At 30.6% G+C, this 26,964-nt stretch overlaps 1 protein-coding gene across 3 annotated transcripts in view; it reads left to right on the top strand.

Annotated features, from left to right (window-relative positions):
• dlg1 (MAGUK family member discs large 1) overlaps window positions 1–26,964 on the top strand; it is a 79,431-nt gene that overhangs the window by 38,073 nt on the left and 14,394 nt on the right. For all 3 annotated transcript variants that reach the window (XM_080164731.1, XM_080164730.1, XM_080164733.1), the window contains 3 exons: window positions 13,183–13,389; window positions 26,273–26,462; window positions 26,717–26,841. In XM_080164731.1, the coding sequence (XP_080020857.1) occupies window positions 13,183–13,389; window positions 26,273–26,462; window positions 26,717–26,841 (522 nt within the window). The remainder of the gene's footprint in view (window positions 1–13,182; window positions 13,390–26,272; window positions 26,463–26,716; window positions 26,842–26,964) is intronic.

The raw sequence follows: 26,964 nt of genomic DNA, 5'->3' as shown, positions 1-26,964 counted from the left end.
TTGGTATTTTGGGAGGGAAAACTGTAAAAACAGGGAAAGTCTGAACGTTTTTCTTTATTAAAATGTTTCTAGGGATATTTAACTTGTCATACATAGTTTAAACAATTTACGTACTGTAAAGCATTTATTTTATGACATAAAATTATTAATTCATGTTGTAATAATGTAGAAATTAGGTAATAAAGATTTATTATAAATTTGTATTATTGACAAAAAAATACCTCACTGTCTACAAAGAGTTGAATCTCAGAGGTTATTTGAAATGATAATATCCTTTTTATATTTCAATAAATAACCCACTTAGGAAATTTAGATTACACTTTTACCAGACTGTTTATAAAGAAATATTAACAAATTTGTAATTAAAAGAGGGCGATAGATGGGCCAACTGAAGTTACTTGTGTAAAACCTGTTTTTTGCTTTGTGGATTGTGTTAAAAGTAGGCTTAACTGTTAGGAAAAACAGAGAACTATGTCAAAAAGTTTAGTTTTAACTATAGAAGGAAAAAAAGACAATTGACTGCACCTTTATATAGTCTGGAAATAATCTTGGACATAATAAAAATCGGCGGAAAAAGCCGTTTTTAAAGGAAACAAGAGAACATTTTGCCCTAACTTTGAGATTATGTGAATGAGATACTGTTAAGGTTTGATAATCTGATGATAAATTTTTTTGTTTATAGTTCCTTTAAGAGAAAACCCTCCCGAAAACTAATTTAAAACCTTACCAGGATCTATGGAAAGCTACACTTTAAAGGAGAATCATATTGGTTCATCGGCTAGGAAGATAATTTTTAGTTCATTATTCTGTTTTCATGTATGGGAATAATTTTACCCTTGGGTAAATTTTTTAGTGGGGGTACCCATAGGTGTCCAAGGGGGGGGGTAATGGGCCATTTGGCACCCCCAAAATTTTTTGAACAATACCCCCCCAAAAACAAAAAATAACCCCTACCTTGGGGGTGCCGTAGGCACCCCCAACGATTTTGGGGGGGGGTAATTACCCCCCCAAAATAAATGTTCTTTAAAAAAATTTTTTTGGGGGGGTATTTACCCCCCCCAACAGATTTGGGGGGAGTATTTACCCCCCCCAACAGACTTTAGGGGGGGTAATTACCCTCCCCAATCAAATTTTACCCCCGGGGTAAAAATTTTGGGGGGGGTAAAAAAAATTTTTGGCGTGCTTTGCACGCCATTTTACCCCCCCCAAACTTGAATTACCCCCCCCCCCCTAAAACTTTTTACCCCCCCCCATAAAAAAAAGCTTGGACGCCCCTGGGGGTACCCCAACAGATTATAGGGGGGTATTTACCCCTCCCAACATATTTCAGGGGTGATAATTACCCTCCTCAAAATTATTACCTCCTTTCTGTAAGCAGTGTATTAAAGAACTAAAGATTTGGCTGATAAGCCAAATAAGCAATAATTTTGATTGATTGCTTATGAATAATTCATCAAAAAATAGCATAGATTTGGTATATAAGCCAAATTAGCAAAAATTTTCATTGATTGCTTATAAGTAATTTATCAAAAACTTGTATGATTTGTTGTATAAGCCAAGCAAGCAATAATTTTCATTGATTACTCATAAGTGATTTATCAAAAAAAAGCATGATTTGGAATATAAGCCAAATAAGCAAAAAAATTTATTGATTGCTTATAAGTAATTTATCAAAAAATAGTATGATTTGGTATATAAGCCAAATAAGCAATAAATGTGATTGATTGCTTATAAGTAATTTATCAAAAAATAGTATGATTTGGTATATAAACCAAATAAACAAAAAATTTCATTGATTGCTTATAAGTAATTTATCAAAAAATAGCATGATTTGGTAATAAAGCCGATTAAGCATTATTTTTCATTGATTGCTTAATTTATCAAAAAATAGCATGATTCGGTAATGAAGCCGATTAAGCATCATTTTTCATTGATTGCTTATACGTAATTTATCAAAAAATAGCATGATTTGGTATATAAGCCAAATAAGCAATAATTTTCATTGATTGCTTATAAGTAATTTATCAAAAAATAGTATGATTTGGTATATAAACCAAATAAACAAAAAATTTCATTGATTGCTTATAAGTAATTTATCAAAAAATAGCATGATTTGGTAATAAAGCCGATTAAGCATTATTTTTCATTGATTGCTTATAAGTAATTTATCAAAAAATAGCATGATTTGGTATATAAGCCAAATAAGCAATAATTTTCATTGATTGCTTATAAGTAACTTATCAAAAAATAGCATGATTTGGTATATAAGCCTTTTAACTTTAAAACTTGACTTGCATGTAAATATTTAAAGATTAAATTAAAGGGTGTTCAAAAATGTGTACATTTTTAAAATTTAACTGTGTGGCTTGTGTTTATTGTAGAAAATGCTATGTATATTGTTGTATAAAAAAAAATTGGGCAAAAAAATGCATAGATGTTTAAAATTCAAATTGCATGGCTTGTGTTAATGGTAAAAAATAGATGTGCATACTGTTAAAACTGCTATAAACTCTACTGTTTAACACCAGTTTACCAGTTTAAATTTTAAAAATGCAAACAGTCAAGTTTTAAAGTTAAAAGGAACATTTGACTATGCATGACTAATCACACAAGCTGCAAATTTAAATTTAATATTTGAATTCAACATTTTTGCACACCCTTTATTTTATCAAAAAATAATTTAAAAGTATTTTTATTAAATACTTTGGTCTTTATTGATTTACTCACAAGTCAAGTTCTAAGTCTGTTTATCAAAAAAAAATTGAAATAGCATGATTTGGCATATAATCCTTATACTAAAGTAACAGGATGTCTGTGTGTCTGTCTGTGTGTCTGTACCAAAGGATCTCGCTAACCGCTGAACCGATCGGGTTCTCCTTAACAGGGTAGCTTCTCATAAGGTTTATAACTATTTTGGGGGAGGGTACCACCACCCTCCTTAGAGAAATGACAAAAAAATCTAAAAAATTTCAAATTTAGAGGAGAAAAAAATTAACTTTAACAAACAACAACATTTAAAGTGCCACTAGAGGCCTCTAGGGGCATAGCCGCTAGTTTACTTATAAGTAAAGTTTTTTGCTTATTTGGCTTATATAATAAATCATGCTATTTTTTGATAAATTACTTATAAGCAATCAATAACAATAAATGCTTATTTGGCTTATATACCAAATCATGTCATTTTTTGATAGATTACTTACAAGCAATCAATCTCAATAAATACTTATTTGGCTCATATACCAAATCATGTAATTTTTTGATATATTACTTATAAGCAATCAATCACAATAAATGCTTATTTGGCTTATATACCAAATCATGCAATTTTTTGATAGATTACTTATAAGCAATCAATCACAATAAATGCTTATTTGGCTTAAATACTAAATCATACAATTTTTTGATATATCACTTACATGCAATCAATGAAAATGATTGCTTATTTGGCTTATATACCAAATCATGCAATTTTTTGATAAATTACTTATAAGTAATCAATCACAATAAATGCTTATTTGGCTTATATACCAAATCATGCAATTCTTTGATAGATTACTTACAAGCAATCAATGAAAATTATTGCTTATTTGGCTTATATACCAAATCATGCTATTTTTTCATAAATTACTTATAAGCAATCAATGAAAATGATTGCTTATTTGGCTAATATACCAAATCATGCTATTTTTTCATAAATTACTTATAAGCAATCAATGAAAATGATTGCTTATTTTACTTATATACAAAATCATCCAATTTTTTGATAAATTACTTATAAGTAATTAATCACAATAAATGCTTATTTGGCTTGTATACCAAATCATGCAATTTATTGATAGATTACTTATAAGCAATCAATCACAATAAATCTTTATTTGGCTTGTATACCAAATCATGCAATTTTTTGATAGATTACTTATAAGCAATCAATCACATTTATTGCTTATTTGGCTTACATACCAAATCATGCAATTTTTTGATTGATTACTTATAAGCAATCAATCACAATAAATGCTTATTTGGCTTATATACCAAATAATGCAATTTTTTGATAGATTACTTATAAGCAATCAATCACATTTATTGCTTATTTGGCTTATATACCAAATCATACAATTTTTTGATAGATTACTTATAAGGAATCAATCACAATAAATGCTTATTTGGCTTATATACCAAATCATCCAATTTGTTGATAAATTACTTACAAGCAATCAATCACAATAAATGCTTATTTGGCTTATATACCAAATCATGCAATTTTTGGATAAATTACTTATAAGCAATCAATCACATTTGTTGCTTATTTGGCTTATATCAGCCAAATCTTCTCTTTTTTTCATAAACTGCTTACAGGAAGGAAGGGATTAATTATAACTCCTCCTTCTTTTTCTTCACTTCAACTTATATAAGCCACTTTTACTGTAAATGGCTGAGTATTTATTTACTCCACCCTCTTTTATCTCACAAGTAAGACCAAATTGTTGTAGAATGCTGATATAAGTAAGCAACTAGTATTCTTTATGGCTTATCAGTAATTTACCACAAAAAGGGCACAATGGCACATTTAAGTAAGCCAAAAAAAATGTTAATTGCTTACTTACACGTTTTGAGATTACTAGGGTAGAATAACGAGTCACGTCAAGGACTTTTGTAATAAATTGTACTAAAACAATGTATTTATTATTTTTTAGATCTTGCAACAAATTATCGTGTACTCTAATAAAGTAAATAAAGCTTGCTTTAATAACTATCCCTTCTCTCCACTCCCTTAACTCCATCCCCTCCCCTCCCAATTAATAAATGAACTGGCCAATTTGGGATGTCCATGTTAGCAACATAAATCTTTTGCCCTGTCATGATATCCACGTAATATTTATATCCATTACCAATATGAACTTTTGTGTATACTGTATACTTAAAGCTAGTGACTGCGCCCCTTGAGAGTGGACGAATTGATAGCTAGGGTTATTACAGGGACAAAATAAAAGATGGAAAAAGAACACCCAACTGTAATAATTTAGTAATAAAGAATTAAAGATGGCATTTAATGATTTTTAAAGTAAAATTAATCTATACAAAAATATCTTTTCTTAAAGAGGGTTTATATACGTAAATTCCATATTTGTTTGAGAACGTCGGATAGACAGACGGACATATTCCAGTGTAGCTTTGTTTCATCAAGGCAGAAGGCTTGGCCATACATTATAAGATTATGTATTCTATTATTTCTTTGATTTGGGGGGAGATGGGGTTAATAAGACACAGTAATAAAGAGAAGACATTATGAGCTTAAAGAATCATATTTTTAAAACATTATTACTGAAAATGCAAGTGTTTGAGGATTTTTTTGCTGTTTATTAAGACTACATGGTAAAAGCGGATTTCTTTTTATTAATTTTTTTCTCTTTTAAATCTACCAAAAAACTTGAGGGATATTTTATAATAAATCTTATTATATAAAGTAGTAAGGTGTTTTGGTCTGTAGCAAAGGATCTCGCTAACTACTGAACCGATACAGTTCTCCTTTGCAGTGTATCTTCTCATATAAACTATTATTGTTTATAGCTATTTTAGGGGAAGGAACAACCACCCCCCCCCCCCCTCTTCAAAAAAGCACCATTATCACCCCAAGTGCCCCAAGAGGCCTTTAGGGGGCGTAGCCGTTAGTATTTCATAAAGTAAAAATATTCTCATCATAAATATTTCTATTAATTATTCCTTTGCATCCCTGTTAATGACGGGGGCCATTTCCTTTATTTCCTTATTGATTGATATTCTAATATTTACTTACTTAGAAGCAGTATTTTTCATTATGCCTTATTATTCTCAGTTGATATTCTTTTTTTCTATTTCCAGTATTGCTTCGAAAACGATTATTATCCGCTGGATCAGAACCGGCTCTAAGCTGATATAATAAAAAATCATGTATATTGTATCGTTAATTTTCCACGAATATTAAAATAAAAATCATAGAATTAATACCAGTTTTGTTGGCCCGGATCTTCGGCTCCTCGGGGCGTTTTATAAATTGTAGGTACTTTATTGTTCAAATATCATATGCAAAGTTTAACGTCGATAGGACAATTCTAACATGTCTAAATTGACGATTATAGCTCTCCATTACGGTCGGACGAACTCTAATTATAGAAAATTCTCGGCAAGGGTAAAATTGTTAATTTTCAATGTTACCAAGTGAAGCTTTGCACACCTTTTAAAAACAAATCACACACAAATACGCACACATACACACACACACACACACCCAAATAACACAAAACGCAGACACTAAGCCAGCATTTAGTAGGACAAAAACATGTTTAAGAACAAGGATAACAACATCATTAAAAGCGAAGCTCTGAAACAGTATGACATTTACTTTTGTAGAGTGTCAAAAATGAATAGAATAAGTGTTGACAAAATTGTACGTAGATTTGTTTAAAATTGCTTAAATGCAGGATAATGTTTAAGGACATACTTACATGTTTAGTACTTGATTATAGAGATGCTTCATTTTTAACATTGAACTTTGTTGTCCTAGGAATTAGTGTTTAAAAAAAATCAGATCAATTGGATCATTTTATCACATAAAAATTTGTTGTAAATCAACATGTTTAAAATAGACGTACGGACATTGTGGTGACGATTATAGAGTTGCCACGCTTTCTAAATCGCACCTAACTACTACAGGAATAATCATGCAAAGTTTGAAATCGATAGGACAATTCTAACAGGCCTAAATTAACGAAAAAGGCTAACCGTTACAGACGGACGGACCAACTAAAATTACAGAAAAGCTTCGCTTATTAAAAAAATATCTCCACTGAAAGAAATATGAAAAGAAGGTGTTAGGTAAAGAAAAAAAGGCAAAACATAAATTCAACTTTTTGCTCGTAAATATAATTTTTTGCGACAATTTATGTGTGTCCGCATAACTCAAAATATTCTATGCAATTTTAACTATTTTTCTCTCTCATGAATGTTAATATTTTTATCGCATATTTAAATTTTACTTATTATATCATAGAAAAAGGGTTACTTAAAAAAAAGGTTAAGGAAAATCACTAAAATATACCTAATAGAAGAATATATTAACAAAACAATAGACAATGGATACATAAATAAAAGGATATGGCATCTTTATAAAAAATTTTATTTATATTCTTCAAATAATCAAAGCAGAGTTTTCACTTAATCAACAAGTCAGGGATCTGAAGGGATAAGCCAATGGCCGTTAAATTGATAGTACACAAAATTATCCCTTCTAAAAATTATAATTTGTGGTTGAAACATTTGGACACTAAACTTAATGAACCAACCAATTAAAATTAAATAAAATTTTCCAAGGTTGTTGGGTCAACGAATAAGCAAACCTCATTAAAAAAAACTTTGGATAGTGTAATAAACAGCCCAATGTCCCCCTCCCCTCTGTAATTAGGAGAAAATATAATATATCTCTCTTTGTCTCTTTATTTGTAAGTCAACTGTTTATGGGTCAGAAATATTAGTCAATGTTTGTTTGGAAAGAAGAAAATAATCAACAATCTTTGTCACTTCAGTTTTTGCGCCCCTATCCTATATGAACATTTTAAAGCGAATAAAATATATTTTTGGCGAGGCGATATATTTTTCTTTAGCTACATCCCAAAAGGAAACTTATTTTCAACACTTTATCTTCATAGCAGGGGCGTCCAAGCTTTTTTATTTTTTTTGGGGGGGGGGTAATATTTTGAAAATAAAAATTTTGGGGTTGCCTACGGCACCACCAAGCTCATTTGGGGGGGGGGGTTAATCTTTATTTTATAGAGGCATTTTTTTTTATTTGGGGGGGGGTTATCACCCCTTTACCCCCCCCCCCCTTGGACCTCTATGCTTCATAGATTTATCTATCCGTTTCTTTGCCATTGTTATTCTTGTTATCTTATTAGTATTCATAACATAGTATTTTTATTCTTTCTTGGTTTAATTAAATTCACACTATTATGATCTCCAAGGCTCGGCAGACGTACGTTTGCCGCGACTAAGCCTCTAATTTAATCCTGTTTGGAAGCTTTTAATATTTTTTTTAATAGAGGGATTGCCCTATTTAAGTCAGGTTTTAACTTCCATCTGATTTTTTAAATTGTATAATTGTTTATATCACTGAAGTTTACAGGCGGCTAAAGAGCGAGCGCCGAGCCCTGATTTTCTTTATTATTATAGATTAAGTACAAAAATAAAATTGTGAAGAAAAAAAATGTTAAAAATAAAATATTACATTGCATTAATCTTTAATAACAGCAAAGTTAAAAATAAATGTCTGAAAATAGAATCGAAATACATCTTAGTTTGTGGTAAAAATAAAATATAGAGGGATAGAACAATGGGCGATAAAAGGATCCCCATTTGAATTCTCGTGACCTCTGCTTAAACCTATTTTAGAAGGGAAAAAGATATCAAACTGGTATTTTCTCTATTTCAACATTGAACATTAGGTATCTTTTATGAGTATATCTTAATGTTTGATCTTTTAGTAAAGCATTAGCATGACCATCTCATTTCATAAAAGCATATATTAAGCATAGAATTTCAACAAAAATAAAACATTTTCATCTTTCAGTATGAATATATGTAAAAGATGGAGAAAAACAGAAAGAGTTAATTTCTTAGAGTGATTAAAGCCTACCAAGATAACTACAAACATAATAATTGTGTTGGCAGACCTTAATCATAGAGTAGCTGAACAGTTGGAAATTTGGAAGAATCTTAAGGGATAAGACAATGGATAATGAAATGATGTGCACCCCCAATTATAATAAACAAAATTACCCTTTTGTAGATTATTTATAGAAAAGTACATTAAAATCTTATTTTGTGTCTTTTCGACTTTGGCAAAATGTTTGACTACAAGACGAAATACTTTTAATAAAAGCTTGCATTTCCTTATGTGAGTTTAGTTAAACTATGCAAAACGCATAGCTAATTTATTATTGTTGCTGCGCTTCTAATAGACAGCATTGTCCTTGTTTTCTATCCCCAATCTAGTTATAGAAATCCTCATGTGAAAATATAGTTGAGGACTGTTTAAAGAAAATACAATTCTTATTTCAACAAAATATTTTCTTTTTCCAAGCTCAGCTATTCCTCTTTCTTTTGCGCCGTCTCTCTCTATTTCATATTCCCCACTCTATTTCTCTCTCTTTTCCTTTTTTCTGCCTTCATCTTTTCGCAATATGATTTGTCTCAATTTATATGTTTCAGTAAAATGTTGAGCTTTTTTATGATAGAGGGGATCAACATACAAAATTTGACCCAACAAAAAAATAAAATATTTTATATATTTTAAAAGTGCCAAGTGGGAATATTAGGTTTTCATTAATATTATTTAAAGCAAAGGCATAATTATGTTTACAAATTTAACCTTATTTAAAAAGATACTTTTGGCTTATTTTAGGTTAGGTTGTTGGTCCCTTGGAAGGTTAAGGTGCCTACAGGGTTAGATTATTATTATGTTGAAAAAGTAATTATACAAGTTTAAAAAAGAATGTACTAACTTTATGATTGATGAAATAGGATATATTTTACCTAATTGTTTTTATTTTAGAATTGTTTTCCTTTAGGTGTGCACAACCTAATTCAGAATAATTCGAGCATTTTATTGAATTTTCAGCATGATTAGTGCATTGCATTGGGATGAGTTTTAAAGTAGTAGGTTGTGTGTATGTATCTATTATGTGTAATCAGAGTTTATGAATTTCTTGTCCGATAGCTCTACAACTTTCATGAAGGTTTAGTATTGGTCCAGTATTTGTTATCTTTACTTTTGGTCAAAGGAGATAAAGATGGGGGTAAACTTTCAGGCCCCCCAACAATTTTTTCCCAGTTTTCTACCTTGCAGGGAAGAGGGTTTGGTGTTTTTTTTTGCTTCCATCATTTTTGCTGAGGCAATAAAAGATGTTCAGTTTTTAAGCTATTAGGACGATACTTCTATACCTGTGCTGAAAGTATAGAACTTACATAGAATAGGAAAAGGTAAAAAGTTTCTAGAAATCACAAATTTAAGGGATAGGTCAATGGACAAAATATTTCTTTTCAATTATAAAAATCTTAATAATAATGCATAAAAATTAAAAATGTCATGTAAATGTCACTATAATCTGCATTAATGATAATATTTGATTGGTTGTAAATTTGTATATTTCTGGTTAAAATAATTCCCAGAGTTAGCTAATGAGAATGTATCATGTCAAACTATTTGCATTTCTTAGTTTTAGAACTAGGGTCCTACAACATTATTTCTTAGTTTTAGAACTGGGGTCCTACAACATTATTTCTTAGTTTTAGAACTACGGTACTACAACATTATTTCTCAGTTTTAGAACTAGGGCCCTTCAACATTTTTATTTCTTATGTTTAGAACTAAGATCCTGTAACATTTTTATTTATTAGTTTTAGAACTAGGGTCCTACAACATTATTTCCTAGTTTTAGAACTAGGGTCCTACAACATTATTTCTTAGTTTTAGAACTAGGGTCCTGAAACATTTCATTTCTTAGTTTTAGAACTATGGTCCTACACCATTATTTCTTAGTTTTAGTACTAGGGTACTACAACATTATTTCTTAGTTTTAGAACTAGGGTCCAACAACATTATTTCTTAGTTTCAGAACTAGGGTCCTGAAACATTTTTATTGGTTAGTTTTAGAACTAGGGTCCTGAAACATTATTATTCTACACTCTTCAATTCTATGTCTAAAGATCCATGGCTTATTTATTAGATCCTAGCTTTGGCCTAATTACGGCTGAGAAACTATAAAATTTGCTATAACTTTCTTTACTGTCTTTTTAGCACTTGAAATACTATATTCACATAAAAATGGCGTATTGTTACAATTTTTGCTTTTAATTCTTATTTGACCTAATGTGCACACACCTGTATAAGAGGGCAGGCAAAATTATCTTATGATTTGTTTTAAGTTTAGACAGGCACAATTTTACAACATGCTCAATTTATCTTTGTCATTTGTCACTCACTAGGGGGAATAACAAAAAATTCACTCTTAAAAATATAAGAAATATTACAGGAAAGGAACCCAAAGTTCTTTCATTTGTTAGTCTTAAAAATATGGAGATATAATAATTATTAAGTAGTACAAACAAGCAGTGTTCAAACTTTTCAACCAACAATTTCAAGTTAAATTAGGGTACCTATAGAATTTTGTTTGTTATAATTAGAGGTGTACAATGTACATCAATTTATCGTTTATTGTCTTAGCCCTGGGTAAAACAAACTAAGGCCTGCTTTTTGAGTTTATTCATGTTTTGAGTATAATCTAATTTTCTTTTTTAACATTTTTTACAGTGTTTCATAAAGGAGGGGGTGGGTGAATTAAAGGGAGTAAAGGAATTTTAACTACTTTTTGTCTAATACAAGTTACAAATTACCACACAAAAGTAAGGAATCTTATTTAAATGATTGCGATAAAAACAAAGAACTCTTTTAAAAATATCTTAAAGATTAAAAAGAAAAATATACCTAAACCTTACACAAACTGGTTCTAAAAATCTAATTAGAACAACTTCTTTCAAAAATCTTATACTGGAAAATTCTGCCTTTTAGCCTAAATAAATTGGTGGGAATATAATTTTATCTAACATTATTTACTCCCTCCCTGAGCACAAAGTTACCCAGATTTCTTCCTGGACCTTGAGGTCTCATAGGAATACAAACTTTATCAACATCCTTTGTGAATTCCAATGCATCCTTGCCTTACTCTCTCCTCCTCCCTTTAACAAAGATGACTTTAAAAAATACATTTATATTATTAAAGGGATGAGCGAATGAATTAGAAAATAAATAGAATAATTAGGTTATAAAAGAGTGATAATAAAGTATTTGCTATATAGAAAGTTTTTAGACCTTCTATTCACTATTGCCCGTCGGGTTTGCATACATTTTTTAGCTATGAAGTAGCTGCGCTATTTAAAATATGATAAAAAGCCTTATTTTGACGATCTACCCATTCTTTTAATCCTGTGATGCTTTATACTAGGAAGTATGGACAATGACATAGTGATAGGACAATGGACAATAGAAATAATTTTTTCTTTAATCATTTTGTTTGAATTTCTAATTTAAGTGCTTATAGTTGTAGGGGGAAGAAGTAAGTAAAAATTAATTCAAGCGCCATTGTACTCCCCTTCCCAGACGAGGAAGGGATAATTAGCAAAAATGGAATCGAAAAAAATTCCTTTTGTTCATTAGTTCAGGTCTTTCATAAATTCTTTCCGATTTTAACAGATTTTTAAGAGAATTTTTTGTTTATAAAGTACAATAAAAATATCATGAATATATCAAGGAAAAGAAACTTAATAATTAGCAGAATTACAATTAGTCAATCCTATTTATCCTAACTATATAAAAGAATGTGTGTTCACTAACCGCTGTACCGATATGGTTTTCCTTTACAGTCAAGCTTCTTATAGGTGCATGGAAACTATTTTTGGGGCGGGTACTGCCTTCCTCAAAAGTCAACCCCCCCCCCTTGCCCCAAGTGTCCCTAGTCTAGGCTAATGCCGCTACTATCAAATATATCAATAGAAAGTGATATTTATAATTTTAGAATATACAGTTTTAATGTTAAAATTGAATTTTCTGAAATCTTTGCAACTCCTGTGTCCTCTGAGGTTTAAGTTAAATCCGTTTAAAAGAAAAAAGCATCATGTTACCAACATTTCAGCTGTTTCTTGGTTCTAGTGTTTGCTAAAATGAAAGTTTTATTTTAATATCAGAATAAGAACAAAGTAACAAATGTTTAAGAGAAAAAAAAACATTATTATCAGAAATTCAGGGGACAATGGGCTGTTTATTGCTCTAGTCTCCAAAGTTTTATAACATTTTCTTATTAGTTGGCTTGGGAACTTTGGGGACTTTTATTGGGGCTTTTTCGTTTCGTTTATTAAATTGAATATCCAAACAATTCAACCAAGAATTTTAATTTACAGAAGGAGTTACTTTATATACCAGCATTGGGGATGTAACTCAATTTATCGGCAATTATCCCTTTGGATCCCTTAATTAATTAATAAAAATATCATTAAAAATACTAAAAATGCTAATTGTAGAAATTTGGAAGAAAATAACTTTTTTGAATAGTGCTTTTTAGAGAATCTTTTTGAGTATTCAATAGATTTATTTTTCAGGTCTTTGTTTGACTACGATCCATCAAAGGACGAGGGTCTGCCCAGCCGTGGCCTGTCCTTCCGGTTCGGCGACATCCTGCACGTGACCAATGCCAGCGACGAGGACTGGTGGCAGGCCAGGCGGGTGCTGCCCCAGGGAGAGGAGGGAGAGATGGGCCTAGTACCCTCCAGAAGTAGGTGGGAGAAGAAGGTTCGAGCCCGGCACAGGTAAATTTTACTTTGTAATTTCAAGGAGTGTTTCTTCTACTTTTTTCTTTTTAATTAGATTTTTAATTCTCACTATGTTCTGCAATGTAATATACCAAGTGCTTCGCTCATAGCCTCCAAGTGAGAATGGGGTTGGTCAGGAAAATAGCATAAAACCACACTCACTAGGTATATTTATAAAGCTTACCCGAAAAGAACAATTTGGACTTGCAATTACAGATATCTCGAGTTTCAGACAAAAAAAAACATTACTTCTTTAAATTATAGGATAAAAATGTGTTCAAATGCTTTTTAACAAAGGACAAGGTCGATTTTTGTTGATCTTATAGTTCTAATTAAACATAATGAAAACTGGAAATCAATAATAACAAAATATGGACATATTTTATGTTTTCTGTATAATTGATATATTGTCTGTCAAACTTTTAAGTGGCTTCAGCCAATTCAAGTCAAGAAACATTAATTAGATAAAGTTAGGGCTTCTCACACAAACTAAGGGATAGGATTGTAACAGAAAAACTGAGATTTTAATTGGAATAATATTATGGCTTCAAAATCGATTAATCCCATGGATTAGAACTGGTTCTCAGCCATGCTAAAAAAATCATGTCGTATTATAGACAATAGACAAGATAAAATTTTTAAAAATGAAATTAATACCAGTTTTGTTAACCCGGGCCTTCGGACCCACAGTGCTTTCAAAACCGGTTTTTTCTTATATTTTTTTTATATCCACGGACAGCTGTCTGTAATACGATGTAATAAATAACTATTAAAACAAGCCCTTGAAAATTAAAATGTTGTTTTTTTAGATTATAGCTTTTTAAAATCTTATTTTAGAATCTTCTATTTCTAGGTAATTATTATAAATTATCCAATTGCTTTGGGTTTAAAATCCTTATCCTTATACTAAAGTAACAGGATGTTTGTCTGTGTGTACCGAAGGATCTCGCTAACCGCTGAACCGATCGGGTTCTCCTTAACAGGGTAGCTTCTCATAAGTCCCGGGAAGGTTTATAACTATTTTGGGGGAGGGTACCACCACCCTCCCAAGAGAAATGACAAAAAAAAATTTTCAAATTTAGGGGAGACTTCAAAGTCAAATAAGGTGGTATCGTACATAAAAAGTTAACTTTAACAAACAAAAACATTTAAAGTGCCATTAGAGGCCTCTAGGGGCGTAGCCGCTAGTTGAAGATATACAAACAAACAACTTCAAAAATTTTTAGATATTTTTCTGCTTATCCGCAAATGCCTGACATTGAGTTTGTATTCCTTGGTGAGCCGTCAACTAACTTTTGCACGGACATTCCTTAACTTTTCCGGTGCCTGGGTCTTTTTATGAGAAACCCAGTTACTCCATGTTTAATGTCACTTTTTATACTAGTGGCTTCACCCCCCAGCCTCCAGGGTCAAGCTGTTTGAGATATCTTTACGGACAAACATAAAGACAGACAGACATTTTGTTAATTTAGAATTAAAGGATTTTTGGATAGGAAGTATAATTTTTTCTATGTACATGTTTTGAGAGATTTTTTTTAGGATCTTAAATGGGTGAGATGTCGTTACTTGAAATAGCATAAAACTTTTCTTGGATCAATGCAAAACACTCACCTATATTAGTTTGAGACATCTTATTGAACATGCATACAAACAGAAACACTTCCTTTCACTTAAGTATTTACGTTTTTTGGGTAGAAATGTAAACGAAAGAAACTTTTAGAGGAAAAACATATTTTGAGTATATGTGCAAAGATTAACTTCTAAGTTTTCATTAATTAAGAAAATGTATAAAGTAGCAATTCTTTTGCTTTTAAACTTTTTTTTTGTAAACTAGCGGCTGTACCCCTAGTATCTAAGGGCTCTGTTTTCTTAGGGGTGGGGAAGAACAGAAAAATGGCCAAAAACCCTTCAATGATTCAGAAAATATTTTTAAAAAGTTTTCTTTAACCCTTAGAGGACAGATTAGGTCAGATAAAACAGCATAATAAATAAGCACAATTAGATTAAAAATCTTGGGACCAATGATATGCACTCCGAATTAAATTTTCTGTACTCATTTAATCAGGGCTCGGCAGCCGCAATTAAATCTCAAATTTAAACCCGTTAGGATGCTTTAAATTTTTATAAAAGACAGATATTTGGGCCAAGTTTTGACTTCCAGATGATTTTTTTAGTTGTTAAAGGTTGATTTCCCTGAGGCTTACAGTGTTAGGTTAGGTCCTAGTTGGGCAAGTATAAAAGATTTTATCAATAGAAAAAATTTCATATCTAAATGCTAAAAATTATTTAAAAATAAAATACTTTATAAATATGAAATTATTTATTTTTCTTACTTCATGAAGGCTAAAATATGAAGACGTTTCCCAAAAATGTTTATTTTTTGCAATTCATATTTCTATCTCTGATCAAAAATGCATTTTGTTTAGACATCCACTTTGCAGGATTTTAAAAATAATTATGGCCCAGACTCGAAGGTGTAAAATTAAACACTAATGTCCGCAAGCTAATCCCTAATGGATAAGTAAAGGATCCTGGAATGAAAAGGATTAGGATTTTGCAGAAAATTCAGTTTTTTTCTTCAAAATATTGGCTAGTTGCAATACAATCTCAAGGACTGAATGGATTGTTGCTATCCCTCACCAACTCATCTCCTCTTATTTTCAAAATTTAAAAAAAATATTCCTTTCTTTGCCTAACCCTGGGGCGCTACACAGACCTAATATAACCTAACTTTAAGTAATTAACAAATAAACGAAAAACTACCTCCCCTCCTCCTTATTTTCAATTAATTTTCAGTTAAGATTTTTTTTTAATTGTTAAGCCATATCCTTGTCTAGAAAATTATGCAACTAATTTTGCTCTTGAAAACCTGAGCACATTTTAAAATATATATTGAATAACCCTTAAATCTATTTTACCTACAATATAAATGTACAATAATAAAGTAAATTGATGTTATAATAAAAGTTGATGGCCCGAAAATATTTATTTGACATTAATATTTGATAAGCTGCGGCTTTAAAACTTTTTAATTAATTGACAAGGCAAACAAAATTGAAATTTCTCATGCAATGATTTGCACCGTCTCATTTTCAAATATTTCAGATTTAATAAAATAATTAGCATTTAAAATCTTATTGGACAGATGGAAGGTATGTCCGTATGTCTATTAGTCTCAACGTAAAAATAACAAAGCTTACAAGGTTATTTCATTATTTCATTATTTTCCGATTTTCATTTTTTAAAGATACCAGTTTTTTGTTATTTTTTTCATGCAAGCTATTTTTGATTAGAATTTTTCTGTTGAAGGAAGTTAAATATTATTTCTTAGGCTAGTAGGAGTTAGGGTTACATAAGTCTTACATAATACATATCTATGTAAGGGGTACAGAAACCCATACTAATAGGTTAACCTAAGAAATATTATAGGATTTAGCCTATATTATGGTACTAAGATTCAGAACTGAATGATTATTTAAAAGTAACAGAATATTCTCAGCCCCCCCCCCCCCTCTAAATACCTCAAGAATAATTAGAATACTTGCTCTTTCCTCAGAGAAAAATAATATCCATCAATACACACCCATTAACATCCAGACATTTACTTAAGGAAAATGGAGGCAAAAAATTGACCCAAAAACGGATTATTGACAGTAAATACCAGATACTAGCGGTTACGACCTTAGAAGCATTGATATAGGGGCGATAAAGTTGAATGGGGAGGGGATGTCGATCTTCAACCCCATTTCAATTTAAGTTTTTAAGAGAAAAAAATTTTAAAAATATGTTTTGGGGGGTATATTTTTTTATTTGGGTGGAAATACCCTTCCCCAATTATTAAAAAAAAACTTCCCTGGACATATAAGAAGCTTCGCTGTAAAGTAGAACCATATAGATTCAACAGTTAGCGAGATCCTTCGCTACAGACAAAAAAAGCTTAATACTTTACATAATTTGAATTATTTTGCTGAGCTAGGTACACATTGACAAATTTTCTTTTTAATTGTTTTAGAATAACATGTATTTTTTTACATATCATTTTTTGCTCATTTACTTATCATTTAAACCCTTTCTTTCTTTCAATGCTTCACACACATGGTTGTACTATTATATTATAGAAAATAGAAAAAAGAATATCTAACAATTTTGGTTTTAAAGCAGAAACAATCATTTGTAATCCAAGGTTAAATCATCATATAATATACTTTTTGTTGAATGATTTTCTTAAGGAAAATCAAATAGCTGTATAAATATAATAGTGGTTTTGCCCTAAGAGGTCTTTAGGTGGATTATCCTTACATTTGACTTTCAAATATAGATTAAGATCATGGTTTGACAAGTAAGTATATTTCCTGATAGCAGAACCTATCGGTTTCAGTGGTTACTGAGATTTTAGGCTTTAGACGGATGAACAGACTCATGGAAAGACAAGCATCATATTTTGTATTATAAATTTATATTTTTTGCCCTTTCCTGAAGTAAATCCACTCTTTCTTACAGGCCAGGATAATTCTTTACTAATGCATTTTTTACCATTACCAAGATCTTTCCTTTATGGTCTTCAGATGAAAATGCTTATTCTCTCAACTCACACACCAAAACCACACACACACACACAAATACCAACGCACATTAACAGGGACACAAACAATCTGAGACAATTAAATCCATAATTGCTGCAATTGATGTAGGACACCTACGTTTTGTCGTCAATTTTACTGGCTAATATGAACCTCAATTATTGGTCAGTTCGTTCATCCAGTAGGAGGGAAGGGGAAGGTGTAAAAGGGGTGTATAGGGGTTATTGTCATTTCAGCCATCTGCGACTATTACTTTATTAAAGTACATTAAAATCTGTGCAACATTCAAGTAAAGTTATATCCATGAGAACTGCAGCAAAAAGCATACATCTTAAATTGAAAATATTAGAAAAGTTCAAATGCAGTTTTAATATGTATTCAGTAAATATAATGTTTAATAAATTTATTTTCATGCTTGGTTTCGTTATTTTGAGTTCTTAAATATAAATTCTAAACAACCTGTGTTAGAGAGTAGTTATGCTACTAAAAAACACTCCTGGGACAATATTGGAATTGTTTATCTGTTTGGATTAACAACGTAGTTTGTATTAAACATTCAAAACGTTTAAGGTCTTTAAAAACTAGAACAAATCTTATAAGAAGCAAAGCAAAGATTATTTTCATTTATTACATTCCTAGTATAGAAGGTAAGATGTCTAAGAATAAAGGTGTTTTTACCAAGAAGTGAATATAAATAGTATATGCTTATTTACAGTGATTGTATGCTGATTTCTATAACAGATAGGTACGATTTAGGAAGAAAATGGCTTAAAACCTTCCTGTACTTTAATCTAAATATTAGGATCACTAGTTTAATACTTTTCTGGTTCAACCCTTTAGCTTAAATGGAACATTCAAATGGGTTAACTTCATTTTTCAAGGATAATGGCATACTCTATTCTTTAAGTCTAAAAAAGTCACTCTAGTTTTTAAGACTGAAGAAGTCAGTACCTACCAAAAAAAAAACCACGCGTGCCATCTTAATGAGTATAGATATTTTGATCGTCAATTGTTATTAGCAAGACAAAATGTACACCACAAAGAAAAATATCGTTTTATTGGAGTTGTCTTTATAAAGTACTGACAAAACTTCTATATTTGTTTCTACTTCGACTTTCTTGGTCTAAAAGAACACATTGTAGGATAATGGCCGCATCTTACAGTTTCAAACATAGTTTTTGTTGCATTCTACTTTATATAAATCTATACCGGAGAAAACTTCAATTACTTTTTTAATTTTCTTCAGGGGATTTTGCATCCAACTATTTGATACAATTTTGCACTTGGTTTAGCCAGTGATGGGAGATATTACATATAAGAAAATATTATTTGGCCTCCATCTTTTGCATCAGTCCAACATACTAGTAACTGCAATAGGTTTAAACTTATGACGAGAGGTATTTTTTATTTCATTAAAATCTAATAACAGTAAACACAAACAATTACTGGTTGAAACGTTTGGACACTCAACTTATTGAACCAATCAATTAAAAATCAGCAAAAGCCCCCATAGTTGTTAAGCACACGAATAAGAAAACGACATTAAAAAACTGTAGGCACTAGAGTATTAAACAGACCGACCTCCCAGGATAAATATAGGTTAATTATTGTTTCTTAGACCTAAGAAAAGCATTTGATACTCAATATAAAGTTAGTTTTTTAAGAAAATTAATGCTTATCCTGTGATCAATTTTATGATGTTCTCAATTATAATGATCATTTTGTTGTGCAATTATATCTTTTGGCACTCAATGGACATAAACAATAAGCTGATAAATTATCCTAGATAGTTTCTTTAGAAAACAAAATTATTATTTATCACATCGTCTTATAGACAGCTTTCCGCGGATATTATTATGAAGAATTATAAAATTAAAACCATTGTTGTACTTTTGTATGCTACTTTAAATTGATCATTAACATGATCTTGTTACAAAAATGAATTAAATTTAAAATAAACTTTTATGTTGCATAATTTAAAAGTATTAAAGTAAAATTTTTGACTGCATTGGTGCTCAGAAAATTTCATAAAAATTTTTTTTTAAAAATATAAAAATCCTTTGGTGTTATCGATTATATTTTGAGATTATATTTTATTAAGCCTTTATTTTTAAGATATATCTTTATATAAAAGTAAAAGGATGGTTGTGATTGTAGCTTCTTATTGTAGCTTGGGAAGTGTTAGAACAATTTTGGGGAAGGGTATTACCACCCTACCAAGAGAGCCCCCCCCCCATTTTTTTTCATATTTTTTGGTCTTTATGAACGTAATTGCTATTACATAAATAACTTTACCTATACTCGATGCTGTGAGTATTGGTGCAAAAAATGGGGACAAATTTTAAATTGATTTGGCGTGTTACGTCATGCCCCCATCTCTTTTCTAGGGGGGTTCTTTCCTCCTTCCCTTTTCTTTCCCCTCACTTGTGACGTAAATAATCAGCCCCGTCAAATCAATTTAAAATTTGTCCCCATTTTTTGCACCAATACTCACAGCATCCTATACTCTGTTAGATAGACACATTGGTTCTAGCTTTTACATTCCTTTATCCCAGCATTGAAGTGATGGTTTGAATTAAAATTCAATTTTGTTGAACAAATGTAGAATTCTCTCATGAGGGAAACATCTTTACACAATTTCTCATCCCATTATTTCCCAGGGAGGGAGAGGACAAAGGAAAGATAAATTAAACATACCCCAGATTTTAAAAAAAATATCATAAAATATTAATCTTTTAATCAGTCAAATTTTATGGTTAATTAAAGAAAAAAAACTTTCCAAATGGAATTTTTGTATCTTACAAGATTGTCCCATCCCTAATTTCTTTAATATTTACACTTTAAAATAAGGGTTTATGGTCTTAACCTATTTCAATTTATATCAATGTTAAAGGAGTTGGATCTCTACTGGCAGTTGGTTGATTGAGAGTTACAATTATATAACTATACTAAAGGCTACTATAGGCCTCTTAAGAATATGGGAGTAATTAGACCCTTCAATTTCAATTTTTATTTTGAGAAGAAAAAGTGAAAAATGTGTTTTTTTTTCAAGAGAGATTTGTCTAGTAAGGGTTTTTGGTACCCTCCTTCGTTTTAAACCTACACTTGATATTTATTGTAAAAAAATACCATATCGGTCCAGCAGTTGGCGAGAAACTGCTTCACACAGAAAGACATCTTGTTTCTTTTATATAAGGGACACTTCCTTCTTTACTATTATAAAATATTATAGAAAAAGTGAAATTCTAACCAAGCAAACAAATGAATATAATGTATGTAAGACTGACAAGATAAGTATGAGACTATAGTCAGGGTGGGAGAGGACATTATGGTGTAAATTTTACTGGTAATACAAGTTTTTAAACGCATTCTCTTATTTCTTGGCTTAAAACTTCTAATTCCTTCGTTCAAACGAACAGTTTCAAAACTTTTCAACCTAAATTTTTAATCAACATAGATAGGTAGTAATTGAGGATTTACATTAATTTAACTTTCATTGTCTTATCCCTGAAGATCCCTGTATATCCAGTGATTTAAAGGGATAAGACAATGGCAGATAAATTAATGAATATTACCAATGACGATGCACGAAATTTTACCTCTTCTGTAAATTACAAATTGTGGTTGAAACGTTTGAACCCTTATCTTAATGAACCAACCAATCAAAATTCATTAAAAATCCCCCAAACTTTAGGGACTAGTGTAATAACAAGCCAAATATCCCCCCACTTTCTGGTGATATCATAGATTAATTTTTGCCTCTCCCCAAGAGATATATAGACATAATCACTCTTGCATATACAAATATCAGGGATATACAGACACTTAAAATAACTTAAAGAAAATTTATTTACACAAGAAAAAAATTAATGGTAATGTAAACATAGACAGTTAGCATTCCAAAGATAGTGATATTTTAGATGAAAAAATAAATGAAATTTCATAATAGGGAAAATTTTTAGAAAAAAATGTGTTTTAATTGGAAAATTCGAAACCGATTAATATCCGCTGGATTGGAATTTGTTTTCAGCCATACTGAAAAATCATGTATAGCCTCGTATTACAGACAATGTTCCATGAATGCTAAAATACAAATCATAGATTTAATACTAGTTTTATTACACCCGAGGGTTCGAAGGACCGGTCTAACAAAACTCGTGATTTTTTTCATTTTATTATCCGCGTAAAGCTGTCTCTAATTCAATGCGATAAATAATTCTTAAATTATTAAAACATTTTGGTCAGACGAATATATATATATTATATATGTTCTTTTATTTAATTTACGTTTCTTTTTCTCCATGGAAAAAAATATGTATAAATATAAAGAAAAGACATTAATATTAACATCTAAAAGCAAATATGTATCAACAAGAAATACAATATTATAGTTTTTAAACTAAAAATTGTATTTTCTTTGTTCTTGACAATAAATATAGAGTGTCTAGATACCTAACCCCTTAATTTGACCAATAGTGACTCACTGTAGGAACAATCTGACCACGTTATTGGCTGGAAGTGTATAAATATAATAAGTTAGCTTTCAATAGCATAAAGCTGTGAACAAAAGCTATTTTGCCTAAATTCTTTTTTAATTTTGATAACAAGAGAATTTCTTTTCTGCATATTATTGTTATCTAACCAACTAGATTTGACTATGTAATGCAAATCTTAAAATATATAGTTCCATATCACTACTCTCAATACAGTAATAGTATTGTCTATTTCTACATACATGTAGAATCATATTCTTTTAAAGAAAAAATAATATACCATAACCTTTTTACTTTTGTTCACTGAAAGCTTACTACCACTTCATTCTTTTCTTGAATAATTGTTATTTCTTTTTTTTGTTTTGTTTTCTCTTTCGCCTTTAGCATAGCAGTACAATACCAAAAAAAATTCAAAGTCTTAAATTTAAAAATGAAGCAGCCAAAAAAGTATTGAGATTTATATAGAGCTTCCCTAAAATGGAAAACTCAATCGTTACAATGATTAGCGAAATCTTAAATGACAAAAAGACCTTACTACTTTATACAATAGGATTTTCTAGAACTATTAAACATCAGATGCATATATACATTGGCAAGATCCATATTTATAAGCAGATAACATATATAAGTATTATATATGTATATATCCATAAGTAACAGGATAAATTCTGCGTCAAAATGTGTTAGTAACATCCTCAAGAATATATAAATAAAGTACCCCTCCCCCCCCCTCATTTTTACTGAAAAAAGGAATTCTTTATCGTATTATAGACAGCTTAACGCTGACGTTAAAATGAGAAATCAAAAAATTAACCAGTTTTTTTTACCCTGAGGGGCCAAAAGCCCGGGCTAACAAAACTGGTATTAATCTTATTATTATTCATTTTAATATCCGTAGAAAATTGTCAGTAATATGATTTTATACATGATTTTTTCAGTATGACTGAGAACCGGTTCTATTCCAGCAGATATTAAGCGGTTCGAAGCCATACTTAGGTTTTCTGAATCATATTTGTAGGTGGGTTAGTGTCAGGAACCAAGTCGAACTATGTTGGATATTTGTACCAAGTTTATCCTGATACTGCAGAGATTTAATGATATTTACAATATTAAACTTATGGATATTACATAAAATATCTATGCAGGAAATATACAACATTTTCCAAAATAAAGTCAATTTATATTTTGACAACCATTATAATTATTCATTCCCATATAAACAACCCCTTAAATAGTGGATGTAAATATTCATTTATTTCCCGGAGGTAACCATTTATTTCCCCGAGGTAGTCATTTTTTGGAAGATTTTTGAATTTTTATTAATTATTAAAAGAAACTTGATATCAGGGATAAAAATGATCATAGCCGGGAAATAAATGAAAATTAAAAACCAAAATTAAACCACATTTTAGCATAAAAAAATGAGTTTTTTGTTTAAATGAGAATGATATTCCTGTCCAGTTTTTGTTTAGGAATGAATATTTCTTACCCTCGTGAATAAGAAATATTCATTCATAAACAAAAAACTGGACAGGAATACCCCATTTATTATCAAAGAGGAAAAAATAAAAATACATGAACTGTTAACAGAGTTTTTTAGATTTAAAATAAGTCACTATAAAGTGTAATGATTTTTGGAACGAAACAAATTATTTTACAGTATGGCTCCAAAATCGAATTTTATCTGATGGATTAGAACCATTTCTTAGTCATAGTGAAAAATCATGTATAGCATCGTATTACAGACAATTTTCTTCTAATATTTAGATACAAATCATGATATTGATACCAGTTTTGATAGCCCAGGCCTTCAGTACTGAACACAGTAATAGTGTCTGACTGATTATGACGTAACAAAAAAAATTAGCCAATGAGAGGCCGTTATTGACAAATGCTAAAATTTATAGTGGACTCTCATTGGCTATTTTTATTTGTTACGTCATAATCAGTCAGACACTATTACTGTGTTCTTCAGTACCTTAGGGCTAAAAAAGTGATATCAATGTTAAAATTTACATTTTATTATTCGCGGAAAGTTGTCCATAATACGATCAAAAAATAACTATTCTGCACTTTTTTCATGTTTTTTGCATCAAGTGTACAGAATCTGTGCTTTTAGTAAATGACAACGAATTGCATTAGCATTGTCAATTGATTTTATTTAATTCAATTTAACAACAGTCACGAATGTATGTACATTGTGCATAAAAGAACTCAATTAAGATGTTTTTTCAGTTTCAATGAACTACAATATATAATTCAAATATATTAAAACAATAAATGTATTAAGTATAGATGTATAACCCAGACAACTACCTGGATCCTGTGTTGGGGACCTTTTTCGTCTGCTTGCAAATTGCTTTCTGCTCTTTTGTAGCGACTTGTTTGTTTCAATTTTACGACGCTATTGGCTGATGTTTAAAGACCCAATTGAAAGTCGGCACAGGGTCCACGGGTTGGGGACATACGTCATACATATATTTAACCCCTTCCCCCATTATTGTTTACTTTGATAATAAAACAAACGATAGTTTATTTTTTTTTATATGTAAGAAAATGAAAGTAAACTTATATCTTTTTAAATAAAATGAAAGTATAAGAACAAATAAACATATTTTATATCCAAAACTTAATTTTGCTTACTAATCTAATAAAGCAAACTTTTATAATGGCAAATTTGTTTGATTTCAAATAAATTTCAGATTTTCATTTTCTAGAATAGGGTAGTGCTATTTAAGACTTAAGAATAAATACATTTTTCGAAAATATAATGACTGTACTTTAAAAATATCCTGTAGAATTCAAAATGACATAAACAAAAAGATCATAAGTGGATTGTTTAAATGCATCAATTTTGAATTTAATCATTTGAACTTAATATAAGATGGGTTTAGGCTATTTATCTCTAAAACAGCATTTTAAACCTCATCCCATAAGATGGTGCCCCGTTGTCCCCGATTGAAATCCATTTTAAAGTTTGAGATTGTTCCAAGTTATGAAATTCAAATCACAAGGAAAACTTTAGTTCAGTATTATTAATTGGAAAAGATTAGTTTTTCTTAGAATCAATACCTATTTATTTTGTTGATCAAATGTTGCTGGGATTCTTAGCATTATGTTAAAGATAAATTGTAATGTTTTTTTTGATATATTATTATATTTTTCTATATTTTATTTGAACGTTAAAACGTTATCAGTATGAACGAAGTACTACATTAAATTATAAATATATATAATTTTACCATTAGAAAAAAATGAAAATCTTATTTCTTGGGCGAGCTTTTATTTTCCTAATAAATAAAGATGATCTATTTCTTAATTAGACCAATAGTAACACAGTAAAGGAATAATCCGATCACAAATTCCGTAGGATAAACCTTTTTTTTAGAAAATTTTATGAACATACCCTCAGCTTAATTATTTATGTACTAGCTGCTTCGCCCCTAGCCTCTAGGGGCTTTGCCCCAAGAGGTTTGATCAACCTAATTTTTCGTATTTTAGATTTAAAAAGAAAAAGTAAAAAAAAAATTTTTTTGGGGGGGGGGTATTTTTCATTTTTGGGGGAGTTGGGGGTGTCCCGACCCCCAAGAAAATAGCTTAAAACCATCACAGGACCAGTAGGTATATTCCCTGAAGAGAAGAGCCCAATCGGTTCAGTGGTTACTGAGATCTTAAGCTTCAGACGGACAGACAGACAGACAGACATCGTTCTACTTTGTATTATAGATAGATAAATTCTTTGTCTGCTAGAAATTGGGACGAATTATTTGATTGAACATCAAGATTGATAACTCTATAACTTTTCAGATCTGTTGGATGGCGCAACCAGAGTGGAGAGGACCGCAAGAAATACTCTAGCCTGGGGCGCAAGCTTCCCTTTATGAAGAGCAAGGAGGATGGTATGGGCGGAGGCGAGGATAGCGGGGCGGACCATGCTGAGACCAACAACAAACAGGCGGAGGAGGATTATGTGCCAACTTATGAAATGGTGCAACAGGTTAGTCTGGCAATTAACTAAAATAGCCTAAAACCATCCTTTAAACCTCCTAAAATCTTAATCTTCAGATAAAATACCGTAACCACAATTAGAATTGGTCTATCAAATGTTTTGCTAAATTTAAACTGACAAGTAATTGGCATAGACGTTTTATTTTGTAGTTCTTTAAAGAAATATCACAATGACATTCCAGGGTTAAGCCTCCCCCCCCCCTTCATACACAATAAAAATAAATAAATTTTATTCCTTTTCAGGTTCAGATAGACTACACCCGGCCCGTGATCGTGTTGGGACCCCTGAAGGACAGGATCAACGATGATCTTATTTCTGCCTATCCAGAATCATTCGGCTCCTGTGTACCTCATACCACCAGACCTAGGTAAAATAAATAACCCGCGATTTCGAATCTCGGCTCAACACCAAAGATGTTAAAAATAGTTCCTACTGCTGCTACGTCATAATCGCTACATTAATATTTAGGGGGAGTGCCTTGTCCCAAAAC

The sequence above is a fragment of the Acartia tonsa genome, chromosome 6 (assembly GCF_053477335.1).
Source record: "Acartia tonsa isolate MP-2025a chromosome 6, ASM5347733v1, whole genome shotgun sequence".
Lineage (NCBI taxonomy): Eukaryota > Metazoa > Arthropoda > Copepoda > Calanoida > Acartiidae > Acartia > Acartia tonsa.
Note: the sequence above shows the minus strand (reverse complement) of the source record. Positions and strands in the feature narration are given on the sequence as shown.